Consider the following 27,749-nt stretch of genomic DNA (forward strand, 5'->3'; position numbering starts at 1 on the left):
ACAAAGTCTCACCCAACAGAACTATTTTGGCTGGTGAAAAGGTTGGCATAGCTTGGCTCCTGCCAAAGCAGCCAGGTGTGGATTGGTATGACTTTCTTTTCCCAGCTTTTCTGTGGCTGTGACTGCTGCAGGTTTGAGCATGCTTATGTTGCTCTTCATGTTATGCTAAAGCTTCTTTTGTAAAAAGTACCTGGCTGCAGAGAGCTCATTGCCAGTGCTGTGCCTTGGCTCCTGCAGCCCATGCCCTGCACAGTCCCAGAACAGTCGGTGAGGTTCTGCACAGGTGCCACAAACCCACCCACGTGCATCAGATGGCAGGAGCAGGGCTGTGGCTGTCAGGAGGGAGCAGCTGTGCTGCTGCCCTCAAGCCAAGCCTGTCAGGAATGATCTACAGGCAGCAACAGCCACAGCAAAGTGGGGTGTTTCAGCTTGGACTGGTTTCATTCCAGTTTGGTGTGAACTTTAATGTTACTTAATCCTAATGTTAACTTAAATGTTACTCTGGAAATACTGATAAACAGCAGAAATACAGTTTATTCAAAACCTAGTCTGTATCAGGGATGAAATCACAGACCAGCTCTTGTCAGATTGACTTTTGCTGGTCCTGTTGCTCTTCTGCTGCTTTGCAGCCCTTGCATTTCATAGACTTGAAAGTGTTCTGACCAGGTTGAGTTGTTACACTGCATTTCACATTACTAGACTTGAAGATTTGTAGTAAACCCCATTAGTGTTTCTTGGGAAGCTTTCATTTCCTACTGTGCTGTGATGTTGCTGGCTGTTCTTAGGAAGTTAGTGGCAGTGTTTTGCAAAGGCATTGAGTACTGCTGACCCCTCAGCCTATTCAGCTCAATTTGAATCTGCCTTTAAAAAAGTAAAATTTAACACCCCTTCATCATGTCCCCCTTAACTGAAAATTTGAGGTTTGAGCCAGGCTGTATTTTACACTTTATCTTGGAAGTCTTCTGTGGCTTATTACAAATAAAATAAATTTTTTAAGAGAGGGTAGTTGCAGGAGCACTGCTGAAAACAATGGTATCTGTATGGAGCACTTCACTCAACCATTAGTTGTGGCAACCCATTAACAACCTTTTATGCTGTAGGAAGGACCATGCTGGGAAAGGAAACTGGTTTGTACACTGGTTTGTACACATAGGTTCTTTTCTCCTAGCTGGAAGTTGAATTCAGTTCCACATGGTCATACAATGAACTATATAATTTAATTTGCAGATGCAGTTACTTGGTTTTGCAGTCAATAGTTCATGCCCACCTGACCCACCAGTGCAGCAGCAATCCCTCTCTTTACCTGACTGCATGTAGCTGGTCTAACAAAACCCCTCATGCAGGGCATTTCTGGGCATTTGAGATGCTTATCAGAAGGTTTATCAGTATTGGCTTTTTGTCTCTTGTGTCTTTTAAGACCTCAGATGATCTTGTTCTGGTGTGCTGTCCCTGCCCATCTTGCTTTCATTTGTTGACAAACACAAGCTCACTCCTGTCTTTATTACTGATGTAAAGCTGAGTGGTTTTACTCTGTTTTCAGTGACACTAGGACTTTGTCTTTATTAACACAGTTTATTAAACAATATTGTCAGAGCACTCTCCTGCCTTAACAACTAAAATACGTGCTGGTGGTCATAAAAGGGTTAAAAATCCAATTTGAATGTTTGCCTGTCTTTTGTATTACAGTGTATTTTTCTGATGTTTCTTTGAAGAAAATTTGTGTTGGTTTGCTTTGGAAAACAGCAAAATAATTACTCCCCCCCAACACTAATTGTTAATTGCTCAGAATATTGCAAAACTTAATGATACGTGGAAGTCTTTAAGTATTAGCCATAAATCATGGGATTATGAATAAGCCTTTGTTGTCACAGGCTCGCATACAGTCATTCCAAAACTCTGCCATTAGGATGCGGCAAGGCAGCTGTCAGCTGTTTTCTTGTAATTAAACAGCCAATGAGCAGCTAATTAAGACATATGTGTATACAGAAGTGGAAGTGGGTATGTTAATGAACTGTAGGAATCAATTCATTAAATGAAAATTTGTCAAAAGACCAAACATGAGCTCAGTGTTTCAGCCCATGCGCGGTGCAGAGGGAGCTGCACCAGGGACACCAGGGAGGCACAGCTGGCTCAGGAGCCAGCTCAGACACCAACGTCTCCAGTGCTGAGCTGCTGAGCAGAGGAGCCACTGACACTATTAATAGACTTTGCAAAAACTGCTATTTACATTTCAAAGTCCTTTTTTAACAAGTTGTTATTCCAACTGACTTACAGATGAAAAGTTCCTGTGCTGTTTTTTTCCCCAAACCTGATTTCGTGGCGGTGAACGAACACCCATAGACTGTGTTGGTATAAACAGGAGTCTGAAACACAGGGACCAAGCTGTGGCTTGTTACTGCTCTGCTCTTCTGGCACCAAGTGCATCCATCTGCAGGAGGAAAAGGGAATGTGCAGAGCTCAGTGGCTGGGGCTGGATCTTCGTGCTGCCATCAGGAGGGGCCGAGACGTGGCCCAAGGTGCCATGGGCCGGAGGGCTCTGACACTGGGGCTGCTGCAGTGCAGCCCCAGCCTCTGTCTGTGCTGATCAGGAGGGGTGGCTCTGCCTGGGCCCATTAGGTCGCATAAGTAATGGTTGTAAACATGCAGGCAATAAAAAGCATGTGGCCTGGGCTGGCTTGCATAAGGCTTGAACGTATACACGTGTACCAAGGATGCATCCACCTCCTCCTTCCTGGTGGAAAAATTATAGCCAGCTCTGTGCCTCTGGCAAAAGAGAGGGAATAGAACAACAGAATAGAGTGTTCTCCTTTTAATAAAGGAGAGAAAAAGCCCAGAAAGAAACTGTAGGTACTTACAGAAGGCTCCTGTAATAGGGGCTTCCCCACGTTTCTTACAGTGATGTGAAAGCCCAAGGACCACCAAAACCTTACATAACTCACAAGTAAATGACAGCACCATAGAACAAAAATCCTCACTTGACCTTCGTTGTCAATTCACTCCCACATGTCAGATACCTGTGTTTCTGAGCTCTGGACAAGTTTAGATTAGCTTTTGAAGTTTGTGGCAAGGTTTCTTCTTTCTTTTACCTAGTGCTGATGTTTTCTTGGGTTTGTTTTTAAAAGCAATTTACTGTATCTCTGGTTTGTAAAGTGCAAGTGCTTTTAAAGGCCTGGGTTCAGGCATTTCTGCTCTACTGGAAATTTAGCTTCAAGCTGTAACTTAGCTGATATATTGTACACTAAAATGTATTGAGCAGCTGTGTCTCTAGGGAAAATCTGGAAAAGGAAAAAGGCCAGTATTTTCTCCATTATAATACTAAAAATAATATTCAGTTTGACAAGGCTATTCTTAATAAAATATGCCGAAGTGGCAACTCAGAATCAGTGTACATATATATATCTCAGCTAAAGGAAAACATATGGATCCTTGAGGTTATTGGGACATGTTGGTTTCACATACTGTTTAGGCTGACTTGCAGAATCTCAGAAGTGGCAGAGGGTTTCATGCAGCTCATGTGTGAGCATGTCATTCAGTGTAACTAGAAGAGTGTTTGGAGAACTGAAATTTTCAGGGACTGATGCACAACCCTGACCAGTCACTGGTCAGCTCAATCCCTTATCCTGTTTTTGTGGTGAATGGCATTGCACTTGGAGTTTAGTGGTGAACACACTTGCACTTGCACTGGAGTGACAGACTCCACTGATGGTGCTCCCAGAACTAGAAATGAATCCATGTACTTACCAGGAGTTGGTTTCTCAGGAGGGATCAGTTGTGATGTTGGAATGGTAGACATTTCCATGGTATTTCAGGTTGAATTATTATTATAGGGTGAAATGCATTCAATTGGAGCTCAATATGTGCAATACTTTCAGTCTCAGTCACAATTACCTATTGACAAACATGAAAAAAGTGGTTGAAAGTTCCATCATATAGAAACAATGACCAGGAAAAAAGGGTAACAAATTATGTACAGGAAAACAGGATTAAAGACAGCATTTTCAGTTTGGTTTTTTTTTTAATATTCCATGTTTCCCTAGTAAAGCTTTAATTAAAGGAGTGTAACCAACAAAGACTGGTGCCTTCCTGCTAAGATTGAGCAGGGGCTTTGTCTCAGTGTTTTGTGTTTTGCCGTGTTTCTGTCTGCAGCTGGTTTGATAGGAGCTACTTGAGACTTGTCATACAGATGTCCTTCCTTTGTTTGCTTCACCAAGTATCTGTGCATGTGCTGAGGGACTCCAGCATGAAACCTTTGAGTAAATAACAAATTGGTAAAAGTCCAGCTTTAATTAAAAGGTGCCCAGCCTTTCCAAGGAGCTATTTTCTTTGCAGCACTGTTAATTAATCCATTATGTGGCAACGTAAAACTAAAATAGTGTGCTCACTGCTCTCAAATGCCTCTTTAGAATGACTGCATCTTTGCAGAATCCTTGTGAAGTAGGTATTACACACACAGCAGCTTATGTTTGGGTAGTCTGTGGCAAAAGGATGAAATGGACTTCAAAGCAAGCAGCTGCAGAGTGGTTAATGACATGCACCTCTCTGGAGGAGACAATAAAGTTGTAGCTGTGTGTAACCTTCCAAGCTTGCTTTGGAGCTGGGGTTACTCAGGAAAGAGATCATACATAAAACGTGTTTTAGCTTTTCCCTTCCTTAAGAATCTAAATCCTGCACAAAGTTGAACAAAACTTGGGCTGTCAGCATCTAACTCTCACAATAGCAGCAGTAGGTGACAGCAGCAGTGCAGTGACCATCCCTCTGTCCTGGGCACGAGTGAGGCACCTCAGGTGCTGTGCCTGGTTTTGGGCCCCTCAGACTTGTGACATTGAGGGGCTGGAGTGGGTCCAGAGAGGGGCACCAGAGCAGGGGAAGGCTCTGGAGCACAAGTCTGTTACTGGCTTTAAGTCTGATAAGGAACAGCTGAAGATGCTGAGGTTATTTCATCTGGTGAAGAGGAGGCTCAGGTGTGACCACCTCACTTTCTACACTCACTTTCTACAACTCCCTGATAGGAAGATGGAGCCAGTTGGGGGTCAGGCTCTTCTCCCATGGAGCCAGCAACAGGACAAAAGAAGATGGCCTCATGTTGTGGTAGGGCAAGTTTCAGTTGGATATTCAGAAAAAAAATCTTCACTGAAAGGTTGAAGATTTGAAAGGGTGGGCAGGCATTGGATTAGACTGTCCATGGAAATGGTGGAATCACTATCCCTGGAAGTGTTCAAAAAGGTGTGTGAATGTGGCACTTCAGGTTTAGTGGTGAACACAGTGGTGCTGGGATGATGTTTGGGCTTGATGATCTTAGAGGTCTTTTTCCATCTTAATGATTCTGTGAATCTTTAAAAAACATGTTAAGAAATTGTCCTTTGCAGGAGAAGCTGTTCAGCATCGTGCTGTGTATTTTTAAACACATACACACACTGGCAAGGCTGAACATCAGAGCCTGCCACTGTCACTCCAGAGAGCAGAACAGGGTGGTAGCTGTTGAGTCCTCCCTATTTTGGAGAACTATGACAACCCAGGAAAGATAGGAAATCAAGGTCTATAATTAGTTTTATCTCATTTGAAAAGAGCTAGTCTACCATATGTAATATGGGATATGTAAAATCAGTGAATAAAAAGTGTAATTCCTTTACGTGTTACAACGCTTTTTAAGTGAACTGCTTCTTGCTAGTTACTGGTTTTGGTTTATTTCTAGGAGACGGAAAAAAAACCAACAAAACCTTTAGTTTTAACCTCCTTTAGTTGACTGTAGACTAAAGGAAGTTAAAACTAAAGACTTGAACTTCTTTTCTTTTAAGTATGCTATCCTTGAGAGTCTTTATTTGCTCCATCAGTTAACAGCTCCTTGTGTTTTGCCGTGGCACGGCAGGGCTTTTTCAGGAGGAGTCAGCAGAGCAATGCCACGTACTCGTGTCCCCGGCAGAAGAACTGTCTGATCGACCGCACCAGCCGGAACCGCTGCCAGCACTGCCGCTTACAGAAATGCCTTGCTGTGGGGATGTCCCGGGATGGTAAGCGCCGCTGCCTCGGGGGCTGCCTGCAGAATGCTGGCACGAGGGCTGCTCTCGTGGATGGGCAACCAAAATCCAGCAGTTACATGCTAATTGTGCATTGATAGTTGAGATCATCGAGTGAGTTGCAGACGTTGCCTCATATTTTTCTATGTTATATGCTATATGTTCATATGCTATATGTTTTTAGATGCTGCTGTATACTCGAATATATACAAATCAGGGCATGTACGAAGTTCTTGGAGTTGTCTTTTTTCTTACCTGTTGTAGTTCTCAGTTAAGAGCTTTGTCTCTGGTCATTTCTTGAAGATGTGGTTTGTTTTTCTCATGTTAATATATTCATATATTCATTGATATATTCTCTATGTATTTATGTATTCTCTATATACTCATTCCAACTTAAGTGACCTCCTGTAGTTGCAAGTAGCACTGCCTGGTGCATGGGTACAGATCAGAACTGTTTCACAGTATCAACTGAAGTTAAATATGTATATAATGAATAATGGAAATAATACAAAGAAAAAAATAATGCAGTGTTTTTTCAAAGATGGAATTCTGAAGAAAAGATGTTCCAGCACTGTTAAATATTAAGCTCAAAATTGCAGCTTGAGTAGTGATGAAAGCCCGCCTCTGCCAAACAGTTGCTTATGTAATTCAGTCAGAACTGGCTTTGCAGCTGAGACTTGCACGCCTCCCCCACAGATGGAAGGGAGCTGCCACCACTTACCCATTTGAAGATCTGACTCAGTCTTTTCCCCTGCCACAGTGACAGCAGCGCTGCATGTTCTACAAATGCATACACATTACTCTAGGTGCATGAGGCCTTATCAAGGAGATTGTTCCCAGGTTACATTTACTTCTTGAATTACACTGTCTTTATTTTTTTTTATTGGCCATGAGACTAACAACCTGAAACAGTTGATCATGTAATGACTACTTCTTCTGCCATGTTTGTTTTCCTATAGAAAAGCTGAAGGCAGTAGTTGCCTTTCTAAAGGATGAAGCTTTTACAGCTGATGCAGGTCCTTGAAATCCCATGCTGCATCCTTGAGAATTCCCTGGAAATTCCCAAACCAGTTGCTGCTGGCTTACAGCTAATGCTTCTCAAAGTTGTAGTAATGCTGTGGAGGTACACACATGCACTTGTGTGCGCACACACACACACATAGGTTTAACAATTACTCGTCTACTAAGCATTTTTGCCTGTCACAGAGGCGCTTTGTTGGCAGGTTTGGTGGTTCTTCCCACATGCTTTAGTCCCAGTCTCAGTAAAGCTTGCTGTTGATACACTGAGAGAGCCCCCACATGTTGGTACCACACTCTAGGTTCACTCCACAGCATGAGTGTACAGCTGGTTGGAACTGGACAGTTGTCTCAGGCCAGTGTGTTCTGGTTTAGCTTCTACTTTTCTAGGTAGGGTTTGAATGCTGAAGAGAAGCATCTGTCAACCTCAACGGGCATACGAGAGAAAATCTTTCCAGCCCTGAAGTGGAAAGTCAATGAATTAAGTTAAACCAGTGACTTCTAATGGTCCATTGCAGTGGCATGTCAAGACAGTGTTTTAAAGTGCAGGTGCTGCAGCTGTGTACCTGTAACTGAGAAGTGGTTCTTAGGTCTGTCCATCCTGCAGATTTGGGTTTGTGCTGTATCCTTCCATGTAATGTTGAAAGACTCACAATTAAAAGGCAGTGGTGGATGTGTAGAGATGTAATCTCTTGTGTGTCTGTATTGCAGCTGTAAAGTTTGGTCGAATGTCAAAAAAGCAGAGGGACAGCCTGTACGCCGAGGTGCAGAAACACCGACTGCAGCAGCAGCAGCGGGATCACCAGCAGCAGCCCGGAGAGGCAGAACCACTCACACCAACATACAATATCACCACCAATGGGTTAACAGAGCTACATGACGACCTCAGTAATTACATTGATGGGCATACCCCTGAAGGTAGCAAAGCAGACTCTGCAGTTAGCAGCTTCTACTTAGACATACAGCCTTCTCCAGATCAGTCGGGTCTTGATATTAATGGAATCAAACCAGAACCAATATGTGACTACACACCAGCATCGGGCTTCTTCCCTTATTGTTCTTTTACAAATGGGGAGACCTCTCCAACTGTGTCCATGGCAGAATTAGGTAATGAGAGAGAAAAGCTTCCATTGTAATTGTCTTAACAGTACCCTTTGGATTAAAGTGGCACGTGTAGCCAGTGCTAGTGAGAATGCTGCTTCAGTAGAGCTGTAGGCATGGATGGGCATTCTTGTGTGCAGTGCACAGTAAATACCCTGACTGATCTCAGGGCACACGGGAACTCCTTACTGCTCTGGACTAAAGCTCCCTGGGGACTGGGCTTAATCAGTGCTACCAGTGTTGCTTTTGCTTTCAGTCCTTGCTGTAGAACCCTGGGAATACTGATGAAGAAGGTAATTTCTAGTGTTGAGAAAACAGGGTATTTCTTTATTTGCAGATTATTCTTTAACAGTTTATCTCCTTTTTCATTACCTCTATACTATTACTCCTAACAATAAGTGATGAGGCTGATTTTCTTCTGCTCTTTACCTGAGAAAAGCACTGGGCTAATCTGAGGGCAGTTCTTGTCACTTATTGAAGATGATCTAGCCCCAGATACTGAAGGACATTTTTGAATGTAGCAAGTTTTGATAATTTCTCTAAGAGCCTTATAACAACCACATTAATTAGCACATTTTACTTTAAACTTTTCCCTTAATGATTACACTAAGGCTGAATTCCACAAGTATGACTTGTCAACAGCTGAGACTGGAGTTAGAGTGTGCTGTGTGAACTGGTTATAAACAAAGTGGAACAGGACATCAAAGAACTGGTTTCATGATTCCATTACTTATGTAAGCAGCCAGGCATTTAAAATTGATTCTTAAAACTTGCTGAAGCAACATTTTTTCTAATTATTTTATTATGAAAACCTAAAAATAGTTCAAAAAATCAGGTATTCCACATTAAAATTCTGTGTGGTTTATTTTATGTTCTTTTGAGAAGTTTTGCAGAGAGGAAGTCACAAGAAGCTTGCTTTATAATGTCCTTATGTTGCAGAATGCTGCAACAATGTAATTTGTCCTGACAGCCAAAATATTGTGTCTGGCATCAGTTCAAATAATTTCAGATAGGTAAAAAGGAGAAGAAAATGTCAGGACAAAGGCAGCACTGCTAGCTTTGTCTCAGTGAAATGACTGCTAATTTTCTCATGGAAGGTATTAAAAAGATCTACATTAAACCTACAGGAAAAAAAATGGAGAGTTTTTCCTTTGTAGGCCCAGTGTTGAGTTTGGACCACTGGCCTAACAAAGTTTGTCCTGTTGCTTACCTTTATTTACACAGTGCTTCATTTAAACCCTGCACAGCATGATTGGGTGCCCAGCATTAACATTACTGAACAATGTTTGAAGAATGTTTGTCTGCCAGACGAAGGTTTCAATTTAGAAAGGTGTGGCTGTTCAATGAAAATATTTAGGTGTGTGCTGAAACGCAGTCCCTAAGTGAGGCAGAGGTTCGTGAATAACATGGGAATATTTCACCTCCTGCATGGCACAGGGATCATGCTGTCAGCTGCTGCTACCAAGAATGAGTGTTTTAACTACACACTTGTTAAAAAAAAACCTGCTCTGAAATACATCAAAGCTATGGTGACAAAGCATAAATTACATTGTGTTCTGCCTTACTGATTGCCCAGGTAGCACATATAATCTGCTTTTATTTCATCTGTATGTTAAAGACTTTTCAGGCAATATCCTAATCAAACTACTGACAGACATTGGTCCAGCAGTTCAGTTTGTAGGGAGTTGTTTGATCATTATCAAACAAAGCCAGTTTCACTGAAGACCCAGTAATGCAGTCCCTCAGAATACCTCCATGTTGTAGTGACCACCATTCCTCCTTGGTTTGAGCCTTCATTTTCAGTGGCCAAACAAAGCAGGATTCTGTGAGACAAGTTCCCAGGCCTCTACTTGTCACATGCTAAGATAGGAGAACATGCCCACCTGAAGGGTCAGGGTAGGAAAGGGGAAGTTAAATAAAAGTGGAACTTGGGTATCTAAATTCTATTCAGGCTTTTGAAAGTGTTCCTAAACATTTATGGAACCAGGTTTTATTAATAAATGTAAATCTGCATTATGCATCTTTTAATCAAGTATAGCAGCAGAAAATAATTCTATTTGGAATTAAAACATTGTATGGAAATTTTAAATAATGTGCAGTAAATTAGGTGACTACTCTAAAGCTGAAGGAAAACAACCCCTAGTGTTAGGGATTTTTTAGTGTGTTATCTTAATCTTCTGGATTCTCTAATAGATGCGTTTTCATGATATTTTTTAAATTTTATGAGAGTAGGAAAAAAAAAAGGCACTTTTCCCTCCCAGGCAGCCTGATGGAACCAGAGTCCTGCCTGAGAGAGCCCTAGACAGGTGGTAACTGTATTTCCCTATTGGAAAGCGTTGGCGCTGGCAGCTCTGCCTGCCTGGCAGTGCGGTTCTGTCCCGTCCCTGGTGTGTCCTGCGTTCAGCACGGCCTTGTCCAGCATCCCGCTCTTGTTCCCGCAGTTCGTGCGGCTGCAGTCCGTGTCCGTGGTGTCCCCCGGGCCCGGTGCCGGCCGTGCCCCCGCGGTCTCCGTGTCCCCCCTTGGCGCCGCTTTGTGCCCAACTTTGGGTCAGCGGCGCCCTCTGGCGGCGGCTGCGGGCGCGGCCGTTCAGTGGCTGCGCCTCCCGACGCCGGCTCCAAGGAAACCCAAAGCAAAGCAATTTTCTCTCTCGGCTCACCCTCTCCCCTCCCGCTGTTGCAGCTGAAATATACGAGCTCTTCTCGTGTCTGAAGGTATAGCTTTGCATTTCTAACGCGTGTCGCTTTCTGCTCTTTCTTTTAGAACATCTTGCACAGAATATTTCCAAGTCACACATGGAAACTTGCCAGTACTTGAGAGAGGAGTTACAGCAGATAACATGGCAAACTTTTCTGCAGGAAGAAATTGAGAACTATCAGAACAAGGTATAAAAGCATGCCAAGATATGGCATGGTTTCTTTAAAGCATGGTATTTCCATAACACACTGCAAAATTCACTTTTTCACTGCTTTCTCCTTACTATCAGGAATGTATATTTCTGCGTGTTTAAAAAAATAATACACTAGGATCAAAAGCAGCAGTATGGTCAGGATATCTTCTGCATTTGTGGTTTTTAGAGGTATAGGAGAAGGCAAAGACATTCTCCTAAAATCTGTCTCTGATAAAGAATAGGAAATAATAGGAATTTTTTCAATCCTAATTGGCACGTTATTTTCTTCTCTTAAATTTTAATGTCCTGGATCAGCAACAACAAAAGGCAAAGCCACCAAGTTTGTGATGTTACATGCTGTGCTTGAGTTGGAGTTTACAAACACAGAGCTCCATCAGATTTCCAGCCTTGGGGGTTCACTGTAATCCTGATTCATGCTCCAGTTGTCCCTCAGTGTTTGGGTTTTACCTGTGGAGCAGCAGCACAGTGCTGCCATGCCACCAGGGTATTGTAAGATCTAATCAGTGTTATTTCCCACATGCCTTCTATCCACAAGCTGCTGCCAATTGGCTACTTTTGGAAAATGGCCTTGGGAAGCACTGCTGAAGCACACTGTTCTTTGAACATATTTTTCATTTCCACAGAAAAATATTTAACCTTTCAGAGTACAATTTTTTCTACTTTAGGTGATTTCATTCTGCATTATTTTCAACACTGGAAAAACTCACTACTTGTATGTTTTCTTTATGTTTTTATCAAGATGATCTTCATATATGGACATCTTTGTATATATTCTTCTGAAGATGAGCTAGGTTGATAATTTGCATTCAATACAAAATACAGAAGCTGATAGGAAAAATATGATCATGCCTTGTTGGTGTAAATTGGCATTTTATTTTCATGCAGTGAATAAAATTCCCACTGAAATGACCAAAATCATTACACTGTGACATTTTTGGCTTATGATAAAAGTACTCTGAGCTGGATCTATTCTGACATGACTGAAGAAGTCTTCCATGGTTGCATTGTCACTCACCCACATGTGGCTCTGCTTTGAGGTCACACTGTAGCCAGGAGTGTTGGAGAGAACTCACTCCATTTTGTTCTTTGGTTTTCTTTAGCTCAGTTTTACTTTCTGACAGTGAGCTTTGGTTAGTAATTTTTTCATTTCTCTTCTCTCTCAAACAGCAAAGGGAGGTAATGTGGCAGTTATGCGCAGTCAAAATAACAGAAGCTATACAGTATGTAGTGGAATTTGCCAAACGCATTGATGGCTTTATGGAACTGTGTCAAAATGATCAAATTGTGCTTTTAAAAGCAGGTATGTGGGTCAGCTTGAAGGTCTGCTTCTATTAGTTTTGCCTGAGGAAGGTGTTACATGTTACATACCGTGGTTGCATACACATATATTCATATGCAGTACAATGATCTTTTGGAATTAAATAATGGAAAACCTTGCAAAATTTCTGTCTTTGAGGTAACATCATGTTAGTTATTGTGGGGAGAAGGAGTTCAAGTCTATCTAATAAATTTTCGTTATGGATAAAGGGAGCAATGAGTCTGTTAAGATGTAAAAATTGGATTTAATTTTTTTTTGATTGCTGATAGTGAATATTTCAAGGTAAAAATACAAATTGTTCTATGCAAGATATTGTAGGAGTAATTCAGGTTACAAATACTGGACCAAGTTGTTAAGGCTTGGTGAACACATATATAAATGAGCTGCTTTGGCTTCAGAGACTTCATTACTCTAAAAAAATGACTCAAGTTCATTACCATTAACTAAGTTGCTTTAGCAAAAACTTCTAAAGGGGTTTATGGGAATTCTTGTAATTCTACCAGCAAACCAAACTATGCTTTGTTACACCACAGCAACTTACTACACTACTAAACTGACAATGAATGCAGAGCATTGTTATTAAATTCTCACTTGCTCTTTGCAACTGAAGGCTCTCCTTCCTTAGTCAAACATCCTTTGTTTCTGTTTTAGGGTCTTTAGAGGTTGTGTTCATCAGAATGTGCCGTGCCTTTGACTCCCAGAACAACACAGTCTACTTTGATGGCAAGTATGCTAGCCCAGAGGTTTTCAAGTCCTTAGGTAAGGAAATGTGAATTGTTGTGTCTTTAAAAAAAAAAAAAACAAACCCAAACCCAAAAAAACAGAATAAAAATAATATGGTGGAAAGGCAAGGGAAAACAGCTGCTTTGAAAAATCAGTCTATAGTATTCAAATAAAAGACTTCTGGAGCTCAGACTGCTGTGTTCTGGCTCTGTTTGAGGCCAAGCTGATTTCAGGGGGTAAAACAGCTTAAGGCTGTGCAGTAAAGGACTGCTGGTGCTGAAGTCCAGCAGTTTGATTAGGGTAGAGCTGTTTGGACTCACTTGTTGAGAAGCCTAGATTTCACATCTAATGTAATGTTTCATATATCCTGTTGGAAAAGGCAGCAGATTTTAAGCTAATTTGGGATATGCTGACATGATGGCTTTGAAGATGTTAATGGTGTTTTAAATTTTGCCAAGTCCGGTTATTTGCTGGTAAAACACTGTAAATCATTTTTTTAAATTAAACTACATACAATTTTGAAATTTTTTTTCCGACATATTTTTGCTAATTTTAAAAGGATCTATTCACTGGGTATAGATCTGGGCTGTAAGCTACTTTGGAGGCAGTGAAAATACATCAGTGGAGAATGCTGGACAATTACTGAAGTATTCTCTGCCTTTCTAAAACACCTCAAGGTACAAGGTCAGAGCACAAACAGTTCTGGGTTCTGAGGAAATATAACTTGGATCTGTTATCAGCTGTATCCAGAAGTTTAGGCTGGGGAGGCTGAGGAAGACCTTTGTCTCTCAGGTTGTGATGCTGCTCAGAGCAGGGCTCACTTTACAGACTGTACCTGCGTGTGTGACAGCAGCAGTAACCTGAATAAGACCTGTGTGAGCAAGAGAATGGATGGAAGGAGACAGAGTTCCTCTTCTGCATGAACCCTGTTCAGTCAGACCTTGGCTTCTCCCTCTGCTTCCTGCATGTCCCTTGTGTGCCTCTCTTCCCCCACTCTGTGTGCTCAATAATCTTAAAGTCAGAACTTCTTCAGTCCACACTGACATGACAAAGTTCCATTTAGAACAGAAACAAAGGTAGAGCAATTTTGAGCTTGAAAGTAAAGGGCTTGAGATTTCTTCATATTTACCCCATGAGAACCCAATGTAGAAAAGATACAGTGTGCAAAACTTTGTCAGTCTTGGTTGCCAGGATGTGGGAGCTGGGAACTTGTGGGAGTGGAGTAATCCCCTCAAGGATGAGTGAGATCTCACTGCCATCACTTCACAGTCCTTAAGGAGAGGACCACCTTTGAAGTGTTTTACATCTATTTCTCATCTCCATCAGAATAAATCAATAACTCTGTAGCACTGAAGTAGTTTTAAACAATGTAACAAGAGCTTAGCTTCTTTTTGGCAGGTTGTGAAGACTTCATTAGCTTTGTGTTTGAATTTGGAAAAAGTTTATGTTCTATGCACCTGACAGAAGATGAGATAGCTTTGTTTTCTGCGTTTGTTTTAATGTCAGCAGGTAAGAGATGAAGATTTCCTCTAGATTTATTTGGTAGGGGTTGTTTTTATTTTCAGGACTTTTTAATGATAACGTTACGATTATCAGACGTTGTGGAAATATCATTGTGGACCCTTTTTGAGGGTCTCCTCACCAAATTTTTTATTTTAATAATCACATTAAAACTATGAATTTAGGAACCATTTTGTTAAATTGGAAATCCTAATCTAAGCCCATATTTTCCACATTTTCACCTTGTTGAGGACTCAGCTTCTTTGCAAAGGCTTAAATGCATTTGAGTGAGACTCGTGAGCCAGTCCTGGTGAGAGGCAGTTACTGAACTCCCATAGGCAGCTGTCCATGTGTGTGAGCTTGCAGCTGCAGCACAACAGAAAATTTCCAGCAGTGCCATTTTAGTGTGACTGAGGACACTGAGAATTATGGTGCAAGACATCCAAGTCACCCCAAAAGTCAGCCTGGGTCTGCCATGCCTGTGGCTAAAATAACTTAATAACCACAGGTGAATGTGCACAGTGTGCTCCAGGTCCTGGAAAGGCTTCTTAGGTCAGGTGGAACAAGGTACTGGGGCACAAAGTCAGTTTGTGCTTGGCCTGACACCTGAGGAAGGAGACTGTGAGTTCAGAGTGCACCACAGTGGACTCGTTCTGTTAGCAGTGGTGGGTTTCTTGAGTCTGTCATAAATGTGTTCTCATGTTGTTGGCCAGACAGGAAGTGTGTTAGCCCCGTGTCTCAGCAACCTACAGAACCCTACAGTTCTGTCACACCAGCAATGTGGCAGCTAATGCTGCTTTTCTGCCAGGAAGTTCAGCTGTTGGTTTTTTTAATAGCTGAATCTTTGCATCTGATTTTTCTGTCAGTTCTGTAAGTTCTGCTGGCTTTCTCTAAGTTCTGTAAGATCTTAGCAAGACGATCCTCTCCAACTAGTTGTTCATTATTTGATCTATTAATTTCCCAGTAAAAAGGTGCCAGCCTCATTTTGTAAACACCCTGCATTTTACAGATTTTCTTGCAAATGAATAACAGATCTTACTCAGGTGCATTGCATTTCTCCTAAATAAGGGCTTTATAAAAGTAACTTTAGGTGCATGTAATAAATATATTTCAAGACCTGTTAATTTTGAAGCCCATTTTCTATATGAAAGTCTATAACAATTGGAAGGAAGGTTGTAAATAGGAAAAAGGAATCTGTGACAGACTTAGTACTTCCTGGTGCACTGTGATCCATGTGTGCATTACTAGAGGTTTGAACTCCATTTATATTCAGATCGCTCATGGCTTCAGGAGAAAGTAAAAATTGAAAAACTCCAGCAGAAGATCCAGCTAGCACTTCAGCACGTCCTACAGAAGAACCACCGAGAAGATGGAATTCTAACAAAGGTAAGGGTCATCCTGTGCCGTGGCACAGGGCTGTGAAAGAGTGCCTTCATCTGAACACTGCCCTGATTATGGGCTGAAAGCTCATACGCAGTTCATTTCTTTATAAACCCAGAATTCTTTGTTCAAAATGGAGCTGCTCACTTGAACCTCGTTACTTAAACCTAGAAGAGGTGAAATGATGATGTTCTAGGGAACAAGCTTGATTATGGTCTGAAAGGGAGTATTTTTATGTGGAACTTCATGAAAAGTGATGAAGGTTTTTATGATAGCTCTCCTACACAACACTCCTGCCACACAGAATACTATTTCAGTGCTACAAGATGCATGCCTTAGTATTTGTGGAATCTCTGCTGCATGACAATTAAGTTGTTATAACATGCAACACACAAACTAAACTTGTTTTTCCAACTTCCCTGAGAAGTTCCCCACACAGCCTTTTTCTCAGTTCTTCCAAATACTGATGCCTAGGGAAAAGAGGCACTACCTACTGAAGTATCTTCATGTAATTTCTCAGAAATGAGAAACTAGTGTGATGTTACAAGAAGTAAATCTGAAGAACTGGGGAAATATAGGCCCTTTACTTTTACCTTGCAGAGGTAGTTCCTTTTACACCTCTGCACAGCCAGAGCTTATATTTCGTGTCACACCAAAGAATTACTTCCGATAGAAGCAGGATGGTCCAGCACGGGCTCTGCAGATTTTCTTCATTTCAAATCCTAGCTCATGTAATTTTCTCTCAGTGTATGCTTTGGGTACCTTTGTCAGAAGAAAGAGTCTTCCATATGCTTTGATACGAATATTTTACTCAGTAACTTCAGGGAGCACCCTCATGATATTTTTGAAGTACTTTTTTTTTTTACCTTATTCCAATTCAGGTAAATAAGTCTAATCTATTGCATTGCCAGTTCCCTCCATAATTTTCACAGTGGGTTTAAAAGCAGTTAGGATTGCTTCTTCCAAGAGGATAATTTAATGAGTGAAGATCCAGCCCTGAAATACTTGTTTTTCAATCCAGCAAGGAAACCTAATGCCACATTTTCCTGAGAACATAAAAAAGATTATTTCAAAAACAGCTGTGAGTCCATTACTTAAATACTTCTAGCAAATATCCATGACTGTGCATCTGAAATGTCCTTGTTAAGTTAATAGTTTGGTTTGGGAGAGCTTTAATCCTTACAGCAAGATTGGGAGGCCTGGTTCCATGTATGACCATATGACTTGTGTTCATTTTTTTACAGTTAATATGCAAAGTGTCTACTTTAAGAGCACTGTGTGGACGACATACAGAAAAGCTTATGGCATTTAAAGCAATATACCCAGACATTGTGCGACTTCATTTTCCTCCACTTTACAAGGAGTTGTTCACTTCAGAGTTTGAGCCAGCAATGCAAATTGATGGGTAAACGTATCACCTAAGCACTTCTAGAATGTCTGAAGTACAAACATTAAAACAAAAGAAAGGAAAAAAAAGGAAAAAAAAAAGAAAGAAAACCAAGACACTTTATATGGCCCTGCACAGACCTAGGGAGCCAACACACTGCACATCTCTTGGCGGTCGGGGTCAGGCGAAGGATGGGAAACAATGAAACAAAGTTGAACTTGTTTTTCTCATGCATATGATTTCCATTATGCCTACAAATATGGACCCTTTTTCTGTCTCAACTTCTCAATCCTTGACCTCTGTTTACACAGACTGAGGGTACTAATGTCAGAAGGTTGTTTTCTCCTGTAGTTCACTGCCCAGGCTTTTGACAGAACAATCAATTTGTTGGTCAGAACAGAGTCCACCTAGTAATCAGCGACTGGTGTGCATTGCAGAGATTTCAGCATCAGTTTGCACAACTTGCTCATTGTTTCATGAAGGACGATTTTTTTTCACCTACCACTGTTTGCCAGTAGACAGAACGGCATGAAAAGGGTCCATAGCAATAGCAACAATAGCATTATAATATATTACAGGGTAAATGGGCATGAAGACTATATATAGCAAAAGAGATATTGTTTATATATTGTTTTAATTAATATAAAATGTAGTTACTGGTATAGCTTTTCTTGTTGAATTGATAAGGCACTTTCATTTTGCACCTTTTTCTTTAAATTAAATGCTAGCGTGTTCATTGTTGTGTTGCATGTGCACCAGAAATTCAAGTTTAACTGAAAAAGGTTTGGCAGGTACTGGTACATTGGGAGGTATTTATGCTGCTGTTTTCCATGTTACTTTTAAAGAGAGGCTGGTCATATCCTGAAATGGTTAGAGATTTTTTTAAAGAGTTGAAAATAACGACAATTTTCTACATTAAAATAATCTTTTCAGAAGTTAAATTCAAAGGTACTTATATTTTCAAGTCTTTCAAACCGGAATGTTTCAAAGTCAAAAGCCTCATTTTCAAAGGTTCTGAGTTTCCACTGTCAGAGTTGAACTAATTAATTACAGATCATTTACAAATGAGTAACACAGCATCTTTGAAAATCAGGCTATTAAATAGTGTATTCCTGCCCACCATAAATCCAGGTTTGAAAGTATTTATTCAAGTCTCTATCTACAGTAAAAGTATGTGGGTATGACATGCTTGCAGAAAAGTAATTTTTGCATGTAATATTGCATACTTTTGTACTCCATATCGTAAACAATGCCTTCCAATGCCAAGCTGTAGCCTGTCCAAATCCACAGGTTTGTCTTTGGCTTCAGTGAGATGAGACACACTGACCCCTGTTGTTCCAGCATCCAGCAGTTCAGTGTCAGGGAGCTGAGCAGAGAAGTCTGTTCTCTCCTTGTTTAAAAAGATGCGCTTTAAAGTTGATCAGATGGGAACAAAGTAAGAAAGGAAAGGCATGCTGTTGCTAGAAAGCATTAGTTTGTACTCAGTACAAGCCTGGAAATCATGAATATCAGAAACCTGCATTCTGTAATTCTGATTCCTGTGTCGCATAACCAACCAATAAGCTGAATCTTGCAGTGCTATTAATTACCATTCCCTTCAGGAAGAATTCTATCTCTGAGCAAAGTTCTGAAGGAAGCAGGTTCACATTAACAACATTACAAACTGTGGCTGTTTGGGCCAGAGGTGTATATTTGGGTTTGGATGAGATGCAGATGCATAACTGGATGCCCTGTAGGCCATCACAAATACGTTTGGATGAAGTACCTAAGAAAAAGCTGGGAACATCAAAAAATGAAAAGGAATGAGACAGAATGTGCCCTACTGCTTTAACTTCCAAGGGTAAACAATCCCTTACATAAGTTATAGTTGTTGAGAAGTAACAAGGGAATAGACACCGAAACCTAAGTATTTTAAAAAGGAGAGTCAGATCAGCGGGTTCTTATTAGCAAAATACAGGTTTATTCTATGATTTGAATATGTTTCCTTTGGGTCAACAGAAACATTTCTCTATGACACTTATTAAATATGTTCCAGTCTAGCACATCAGGGAAGGTTCCAGCCATCACTCATCTCCAGGCTTTGAAAGGAGGGCGAGAGCACAGCATCCCACTTCCTCCTCAGAGCAGTGTGCCCTGGAGTGTGGGAGGGCAGCACCTGCAGTGCTGTGAGCACTGGGCTGGAGGCAGGAGAGGGCTTTTGGAAAAAGTCCAGAGAGCTGTCTTTTTCCTGCTCCATCCTGCCTGCTCCTGAAGAAGTGGCTCACAGCCCAGCACATGCTCACTCCACTCCCACTGAAATACTTTTCCTTGGATCATTGTTTACTTTATTGGAGTAACTGGCATGATATGGTACTTGCATTCTAATGTGTATTCCTATTTTTGAAGCACCTCTTTAAACTAACAAATGTTTTCTGAATGTGACCAGCCTTAGGTGCTAGTCCTGTAAAGATCAACTAAACTTAATCTCAGTGTCAACTAATGAATAGTGAAGTAAGACCTTACTTTTTTAGAGTGAGATACACCTCCTACTTCTGACAATGTAGACTACCAGGCAAAATATTGGGGATTAGTTTTCAGTCACATCCTGTTCGTACCTTTTCATGATGAATATTAGTGCTTTACCAGGTATCTAGGCGCCAGTGGTTTTGTTTGGATTCTGTTTAGCATATTTACATTCATAAATCATTGACAATATAAGTCTTGGAGCATTTAGTAATAAAATACATAACAATAAAAAGGTTTCAAATAGGGCCTTAGCTGAGACTGATCTTCCAGGCCAGAAAGTACTGTTGTTTTTGTTTGTGGGAGCTCATGTGTACTGGGACCTTGTTAAATCAGGCTGAACATACACACCCCAAGTAACTCTGCGTTCCTGGTCACAGTTAACAGCCACTTGGCAATAGAGTTTAATTTTTGGGTTGCCCTTCATGAAGAGGGATAAAAACAGCAGACAAACTGATCAGACACCTGTTGCCAAGGGGGTTTTTATGCAGGGGGACTCAGAATAACACCAGAGTGGCTGGTTGGAGATGGCCATGTAAGAACACAGCACAGCAGAGGAAATGCCCTCTGCAAAACCCTTGGGACTGTGGCCTGCTATCAGATGATCAGCCAGTTAAAAACTGGAGGTCAGTGGATATTCACATGAGTATTTTCATCATCTGCCCAGTTCACTACAAATAAAAACACTAGGATAACTGAACATAATATTTTAAGTTTAGATGACCTAGTCCTTAGAGTCTGCAAAGGTATTTTCCTTGGGAGTTATATGTATCCCTGGAGATGTTTTCTGGCTTTCTAGGAAGAGCTACTAGACTATACTGTCACATGAACCACCCTAATACATGTCATCACCTCCAGCATTGTTTGACCTATGGAATTGGGTAAAAAGGGAGGCTGGTTTTAAGTTTGGTTGCTCTTTATTAGCTTATCTTAGTCTGAATACCAAGATATCTGTCTATGTGCACCTGTGTGTGTGTGAGAGAGTCCATTGTGTGCGCACATGAGTGTATGCGTGGGACGTGTGAGCGGCTGCTTCTAGGCTGTTAAGTGTCAATGGAATAAAGAAAATGTATTCAAAATACTTAAGTCAAAAATAGAAGGTGGTAAAAAGATTTATTCTATACAAAGCCTTGTCTGGACCACTTTAGAGAGACTTCTATTTTTTTAACCCTTCTATAAATGTTTGATGGCACTTGAAATATTCCTGCAATAAAATGTGATTTGTGTAAACATTAAAAAAAAAAGATTTTGTAATGTGAAACAATGAAAGAAAGTAATGTAATTTTTCTAAAAAACAAAAAAAAACCACAAACGAACGAACTTTGTATTATTTTCTTGATGGAATTTGTCTATTTGTCTTTGGAAAACTTTTTATTTCATTGAATGTGCCATAGTAGAGGTGCGTTTTTCTTTTTCTTTCTTGTTTTTTATTTTTACATTTTAGATTAAAGGAATAGCTGTGTTCCGACATTCCAAAATGCAAGATGACATAGCAGTCATGATTAAAAGGTTTGATTAGTAAGCTTCAATCATTGTTGCTTTTTTTGCACATGTTCTTCATTCCTCTACAGTGCAATATGTACATAGAGCACTTGCGGGTGTAACCTTGATCCCTCAGGGAAAAATACATATTTGTACAGGATTTTTCTTTTTTTTGCCTTTTTTCTTTTCTTTCCTTTTTTTTCTTTTGTTTTTTTTTTTTTTTTTTTTTTTTGCTAAGGAATGTCGATTGAATCACTTGTCTGTTGTTGAGGGGCAGCCAGATAATAATCCTAAACCACTGTCACAAAACATTGATTGTTTAAATTTTGTGCCCTTTTATTATTTAAAAAAGAAAAATAAAAGTTATTTTCTGACAGTTCTTTGTGCTGATTGGTGAAAAAAAGGGTAAATAGATTAAGCACCTTATGATTGACTTAACTGTGAATGACAATCCATCTCGTTATCAACAAGAGAAGCCCTATCATTTTGGAGCTGGGGTTAGAAGTCAGAAACTAATGTGCTCAGGGATCTTCTAAAACTCTTCAACAGGGTGGCCAGTACTGCTGGTGGAACAAATTACTTTTTAAAAAATGTGCTAAGATTTCTTCCCTTCCCCCTGCCCCCAGGCACAAGAGAACTGGATTTTTTTTTAACTAAATGCTCTATGTGTGCCTCAGTCTCTTGCTCACTCCTGCGGTAGAGCTGCTTTTTGGTTGGTATTGTGCTCAAAACAGAAGTACCCCAAATAGTGCAAAGATTTTACAATTATATTTTAGAAAATAAATGCTAACCCACTAAATAAGTGATTGAAATTAATTTCAATACCCTCTGAACATTTTTATAATGATAGGACTACTTTTCCAACTGAAATTCAGTGTTCTGCAATAGAAAGCAGCTTTTTAGTATTTAAATTATTATCAAAGAAAATGAATCCATTTGTGAGAATGCAGTAAGAATGAAAAGGTCATGGTTAAGTTTCATCAGTGAAGTCACATAGAATGGAACACAGATCTGCAGGAGTACAAGAACAACACTTCAAATGTTGTCTGTCATTGCTGCAGGTGTTTCATGGTAAAGCCAAAACCTGGCTGGAAAGAAAAACTGCGGCTGAAGAAATTTTTATATCTAGTACATCAAATACAGCAATCTAGTGATTTTACGATGGCACCAAAACCCAACAATGTTCACAAGTCTCCCAGTGCCAAACTAGGATGCTTGAAGCCTGTCCCAATTAGCTTTATTTTATGGCTTCACATTCTTTAGGAAATGCAAGTAGAAAAGCAAGTAAACAACTACGAACAAAATGAGCAAGACTTCAGCACCTTGGTTACATTGGAAAGAGAGTGGATTTGATTCCTCCATCCAATGTGTCTGCCTGGAGAAAGCCCCAGTTTTCTGGTATTTTTGAGGGTTTTTCACGGGTATACAGCTACCAGTTGGTTACTTGAGATTGCTTAATATACAGGGAGAGCATACTTATGGTTTCACAGGCTGACAGCTGAGTTTAGCTGGGAATGGCTTTCCAAGGCAGACAAGCACTTAGCAAGTGTGATCAGTTGGTGTTCGGCATCTTCAGCAGAAGAGAATTCCTACTGCTGATTGACAGTGGACCCTAGGATTTATGTACTTGCACATCAATTAAACTTTTAGAATGGACAGCCTGTAAGATGTTTTAACTGTGTAGTGGGATGATCCAAGCATTACAGTATCTTTTTTTGGATTGGCATAGACAATCCCCAGTCTGTACTTGATGAACAAAACAAGTTACACAGTGTAAGCTGTGCAAATGACATATATTTTTTTCCCTAGACATTCCTAAACTCCTCAATATAGACAAACCTATTAATATAAATGCCAGAAACAGCACTTACTACACAATATCCAAAAATAATAGGCAATTTTCTCTTGAGTATGGAATTCTACCTGTGCTAGCTGATTCAGATTGCACAGAACATCTTTATTTTCCCTAGCTGGAGAAACATAACTATTAGAACTATTTTTTAATTATTAATACTAATATATATCACTTTTAAAGTTACATCCATTAATATATTTGAATATTAGCCTCTTTCTTTTTGTTTAAGTATTTCTGTCAGTTAATCATTTGGTGGAAATGAGGGCAAAAGCATACAAATACCAAATACAACAACAAAAAGAAAAGTTTTAAAATGTAAATGAGTATTTATTTAAAAATCCTTGCAGTATGTGCTTTAATTCTAGTACTGTGATAATGGCTTGCTACATAATGCTAAGTCACTGGACTTGAGGAGAAAAATACGTAACATAATACACAGTCTTTCTCTGGAACTTTATTCAGGTACTAAATAGAAGTTTAACATCTAAACAGAAGCTGTATTCTACCTTTTCCATCTATGATGTTGCTGTTTGTCCTTTTTTTTTTTTTGCCTTTATCATTGGTAGAATATAGCAATAACTTTATAGCAATAAGTAGGCTATCCAAATAAGAAACAAAACATGATAAAGGCTTCAGATCAATACTCATAGGCTCACTTCTTCTGCCACAATATTCACTTGTATGTCTTCCCTCATAATCTTGTTACTTCTTCAAGCTGAACTTCACAATCAAGTTGTTCAACTTGGTGTGTGACATCACACTTTGTTAACATCTGCATGTTGTCAGTGTTCACATGTCCTGTGTGTACTTTGTTCCTACGTTAGTGTTTCTCAAGGTTTCTGAAAGCACAATCTCTATGAGCTATATTTCTGCACAGGGCTCTCTGTGTTGGAATTGACTTAGGTTTCCTGGGGCAGGGAGTGTGAATCAGCTGGAATGACTGGCAGCATTTCCTAACTGCAGGACCCGGTGTGCTGCAGGTACTTGGGAACTCTGGGCACTGCGAAGCGCGGTCCCCAGTGGCTCTTGCAGCTCCTCCAGGCCGTGGGGCTGAGCTGCAGCTCCCGAGTTCCCTGCCCAGCACGAGCACGTGCTCTGTGCTGGGGAAGCTGCACCTCACAAAGAACCCAGCTGGGTGTGCCTGGCAGGGTGTTCTGATCGTGAGCCAAACACTTGGGCATCGTTCAAACGAGCAGTTGTGACTTTCGGTTTGAGAAACACTACCCTGAATTACCCCCCAGAGTCTTAATGTAGATGCACAGACTTTACAGGAACTTGCAATCTGTAATGCTATCTATATCTAATGCAGAGAATTCATAAGCAATACAGTGAATTTTATTTCACAAAAAGGCATACGTACTGTAGACCTTTTTAAATCCAAAATGTTCCTCATTTCTACATTGATTTAGAAGCAAGTTACAGAACAGTGGTCACTATTTGAAGTATTAGGACATTAACTGGCTGCTTCTTTATATGTAACTGTATTGTCTGCCTGCTCCTTTTCTGGAGATGTGTTTTTGTATTGGATGTTTGGGCCAATGGGAGGCTTCAAGCTACAATGTATTTTCCCAGATTAAATATATTTAACATATGACAAACCCCAGACAAGGCTTTTTAAAATGTATAAAGAACTGCAGTGTTAGGTGGTTTATTTGCAAACTGTTTTCAATGTTGTCCATTTTTATGGCACCTTTAACAATATTCTTGTTTCCAAAGTACAAAAAAAAGGTTAAAAATATTCTAGCCATAACTGAATGTCAAGCAATAAAACAAATGACTTTTTGTGCATAGATTTAAAAGAAATACAAGTTTTAGACATCTGCATGTAAATGCAAATCTCTTGTTTACTGCTTTCTTAAACTTGAGCAACTGATTCCTTATTTTACTACTAATTTAAGGACTTGTAATGGCCTGTAAACATTTTATCTTGCTCTATTCTTTCAACTCTAACTTTGTCTCTGCTTTGGAGTCATAATATTTAATGTTGTTCTGCTCACCTCTATACAGTTAACTTTTTGCTTTCATTCTGTATAGATAAAATTATACTATAAACAGCCTACACAGTGCAAATATTTATCTGTTTATCAAATACCACATTATGCTGTATAATATCTGTTTTACTATATAATCTATTTTAGACATAGCTGTTTAGAACTAGAGTGTGCTATTTTTGTGTTTTTCTGATGTGTGGTGCTAGATAAGTTACTTTTGTGAACAAAAACAAACAAACCCCTTTTATTCCTAGACAATACCACCTTTGGGTCTTGTTAATTTCACTGAGTATAACTATATATAAATATATATATTTGTGTATATATATATATACACCAACATATGCCCAACAAGTACCTGTATCAGAGTACAAGATTTGGGACATGGTTTTCTCTTTAAATGCATAGTGTCATTATATAAATTATTCTATAGTATATTTAATAAGGAGAAAATTACTTCACCGGTACAGATACTTGATATCAAATGTAGAATTTTTTTCTACGTTATTAACATTATTAATTATTAATGTTATTAAAATTGTTCTGTCCAGCTTGTTATCCTTTTGGTTACTAAAAGAGTCTGCCTGTATTGTATTCAAAATAAGAAAAACACCTAATCTGCCAGTATAAAATAATTACAATATGCTGTCTGTCTGAAAGGGAGGTAGTTATTTGGCTTGTTGGGAGAATTCTATCCTGTTGTTGCATTGGAAATGTATAGCTGTTATTCTGCTGGGTGCCTTCCTCCCTCCTCACTTTAAATAGGATCTGTACACGCTCAGACTGCGGATGTTACTGGGCCATGCCTACACACTCAACTCCAGTTACTGTAAATAGGAATGTTCTGTAAATCTGCCGTGGTGGATGGCTAAATTCAGTCCCTGGATATGCTTTATACACCATGCATACATATCCAAGGACAGCCAGTAGCAACTAAAGTTAATTAAGAAGTGGAATTTGCAATGTTTTGTCAGGTATGGGGGTTTTGTTTTTATTTTTTCATGTATACCTTAATTTACGTAGTCATGTACCCTTCAAAATATTCCTGTCCCCTGTTCCTTTCATTCTAGATATTGTTTTCATGTTCATTCTTAAAAACTGATGGATATCAAATATCTAACTAAGGAGGTAATTAACCTTTTAAATATTTATTAGAATTTTTCTGTAATATTACTGAATTTATAAGATCTTTAGCAAAGATTTTTGAGCAATTTATTAATAACAATGTTTCTGTTTACTGCACTTTTTGATAATAGAAGGTAGTGAATTTTAAAGCCATGGTTCTTGGCTTCCATGCACTGCTTTTATACCCTCAATCCAAGGAATATATATATATAAATAATTTTTTTTAAACAGCAAACATACTGTTGACCTAAAAACAAAAACAAACTTTACTGCACCATGGGTATATTTTCATAAGTGGAATGTTTAACTGCAAACACTATCAGGACAATTATAAAAACCTCTTGAAGCTACAATCTTATTTAAATATAAGCCATGACAATTTTGTTTTCCCTTCTTGATTTAAGTCACCTTTTGATATTTTCAAAGAGAGAAGGACTCACTCTTAAATTTGTACGTACCAACCTATAGGTAATGCCAGGAACACATTCTCCCTGTTGTTTTAATAGTTTGATATATTTATGCAAAACCATTTGGTTAACATTTATCCTCCCTCTTTACTAAATGTTCAACATACCAACGCCAGAATAAATGCTGATTACAAATATACATCAGATTGAAGATGAAGCACACAGACTTAAAAACCTCGTTGAGTGATATGCTCAAATTTCTGTAAATACACACAAGTTTAATGCAATTATACTGTACATGTAAATATGTGCTGTCTGTTATGTGTACAGTATGTATAAATTCCTTTTCTAGCCACAATAAAATGTAAGCCATCAAGAGGATGTGGTATTGTACTAAACCTTTGCTAATGATCTTTACCCAGTCACTTCACCTCTCCCTTCCATAGACCTTTCCAACTCACTCTTACAATAGCCTGCTTATATTCAAGTTTGTTATTTTACTCGGTCCCGAAAAAAGTATTTTGATTCATTTTGTAAATATGACTGTAAAAATAAGAGATTTAATGTTGTCTTTTAAATACTCCAATTTTCATTCTAATATGAATGTTGTTATATTGTACTTAGAAACCGTACCTTTAATATTACATTACCTTTATTAAGTGCATTGAACACATCGATTTTAGATGTGCTTTATGTACTCTTATCCTGTAATAAAACTTCAGCTTCTAATGGAAAAATCTGTCTTTATTTTTTTGTCAGTCGCATCTTCCTTGGTTTTCTGAATTACAGCTTATTAGGTTTATTCCTTAAGGAATGCACTGATACAAAATTAGACTACACGGATGTTAGAGCTGGTTTTTAGCTTGTAGATCGTATTTTGTCAGCAGCAGGGAAACAAGATGACCCCCAAACACCTTTTAAGCTCCCCTTTTGGCCAACGAGAGCCCTAAACCTTTTCAGAATGAAGGTGTCTTGTTTGAAATCACAGTTCACTACATCAAGTGCAAAGTACAAGATATTTGGCACAAAACCCTCCCA

The 27,749-nt window shown here is 39.5% G+C and overlaps 1 protein-coding gene across 3 annotated transcripts in view; it reads left to right on the top strand.

Moving 5' to 3' along the window:
- RORA (RAR related orphan receptor A) overlaps positions 1–27,448 on the top strand; it is a 358,835-nt gene extending 331,387 nt beyond the window's left edge. For 2 of the 3 annotated variants that reach the window (XM_071442020.1, XM_071442021.1), the window contains 8 exons: positions 5,867–6,008; positions 7,743–8,138; positions 10,894–11,015; positions 12,209–12,341; positions 13,011–13,118; positions 14,481–14,591; positions 15,856–15,968; positions 17,207–27,448. In XM_071442020.1, coding sequence (XP_071298121.1) covers positions 5,867–6,008; positions 7,743–8,138; positions 10,894–11,015; positions 12,209–12,341; positions 13,011–13,118; positions 14,481–14,591; positions 15,856–15,968; positions 17,207–17,371 — 1,290 coding nt within the window. In that variant the 3' untranslated portion in view covers positions 17,372–27,448. The remainder of the gene's footprint in view (positions 1–5,866; positions 6,009–7,742; positions 8,139–10,893; positions 11,016–12,208; positions 12,342–13,010; positions 13,119–14,480; positions 14,592–15,855; positions 15,969–17,206) is intronic. The other variant, XM_071442022.1, reaches the window with a different exon arrangement.
- The last annotated feature ends 301 nt before the right edge of the window (positions 27,449–27,749 follow it).

The sequence above is a fragment of the Agelaius tricolor genome, unplaced genomic scaffold (genome assembly GCF_023055355.1).
Source record: "Agelaius tricolor isolate 1412-34295 unplaced genomic scaffold, bAgeTri1.0.p SCAF_16, whole genome shotgun sequence".
NCBI lineage: Eukaryota > Metazoa > Chordata > Aves > Passeriformes > Icteridae > Agelaius > Agelaius tricolor.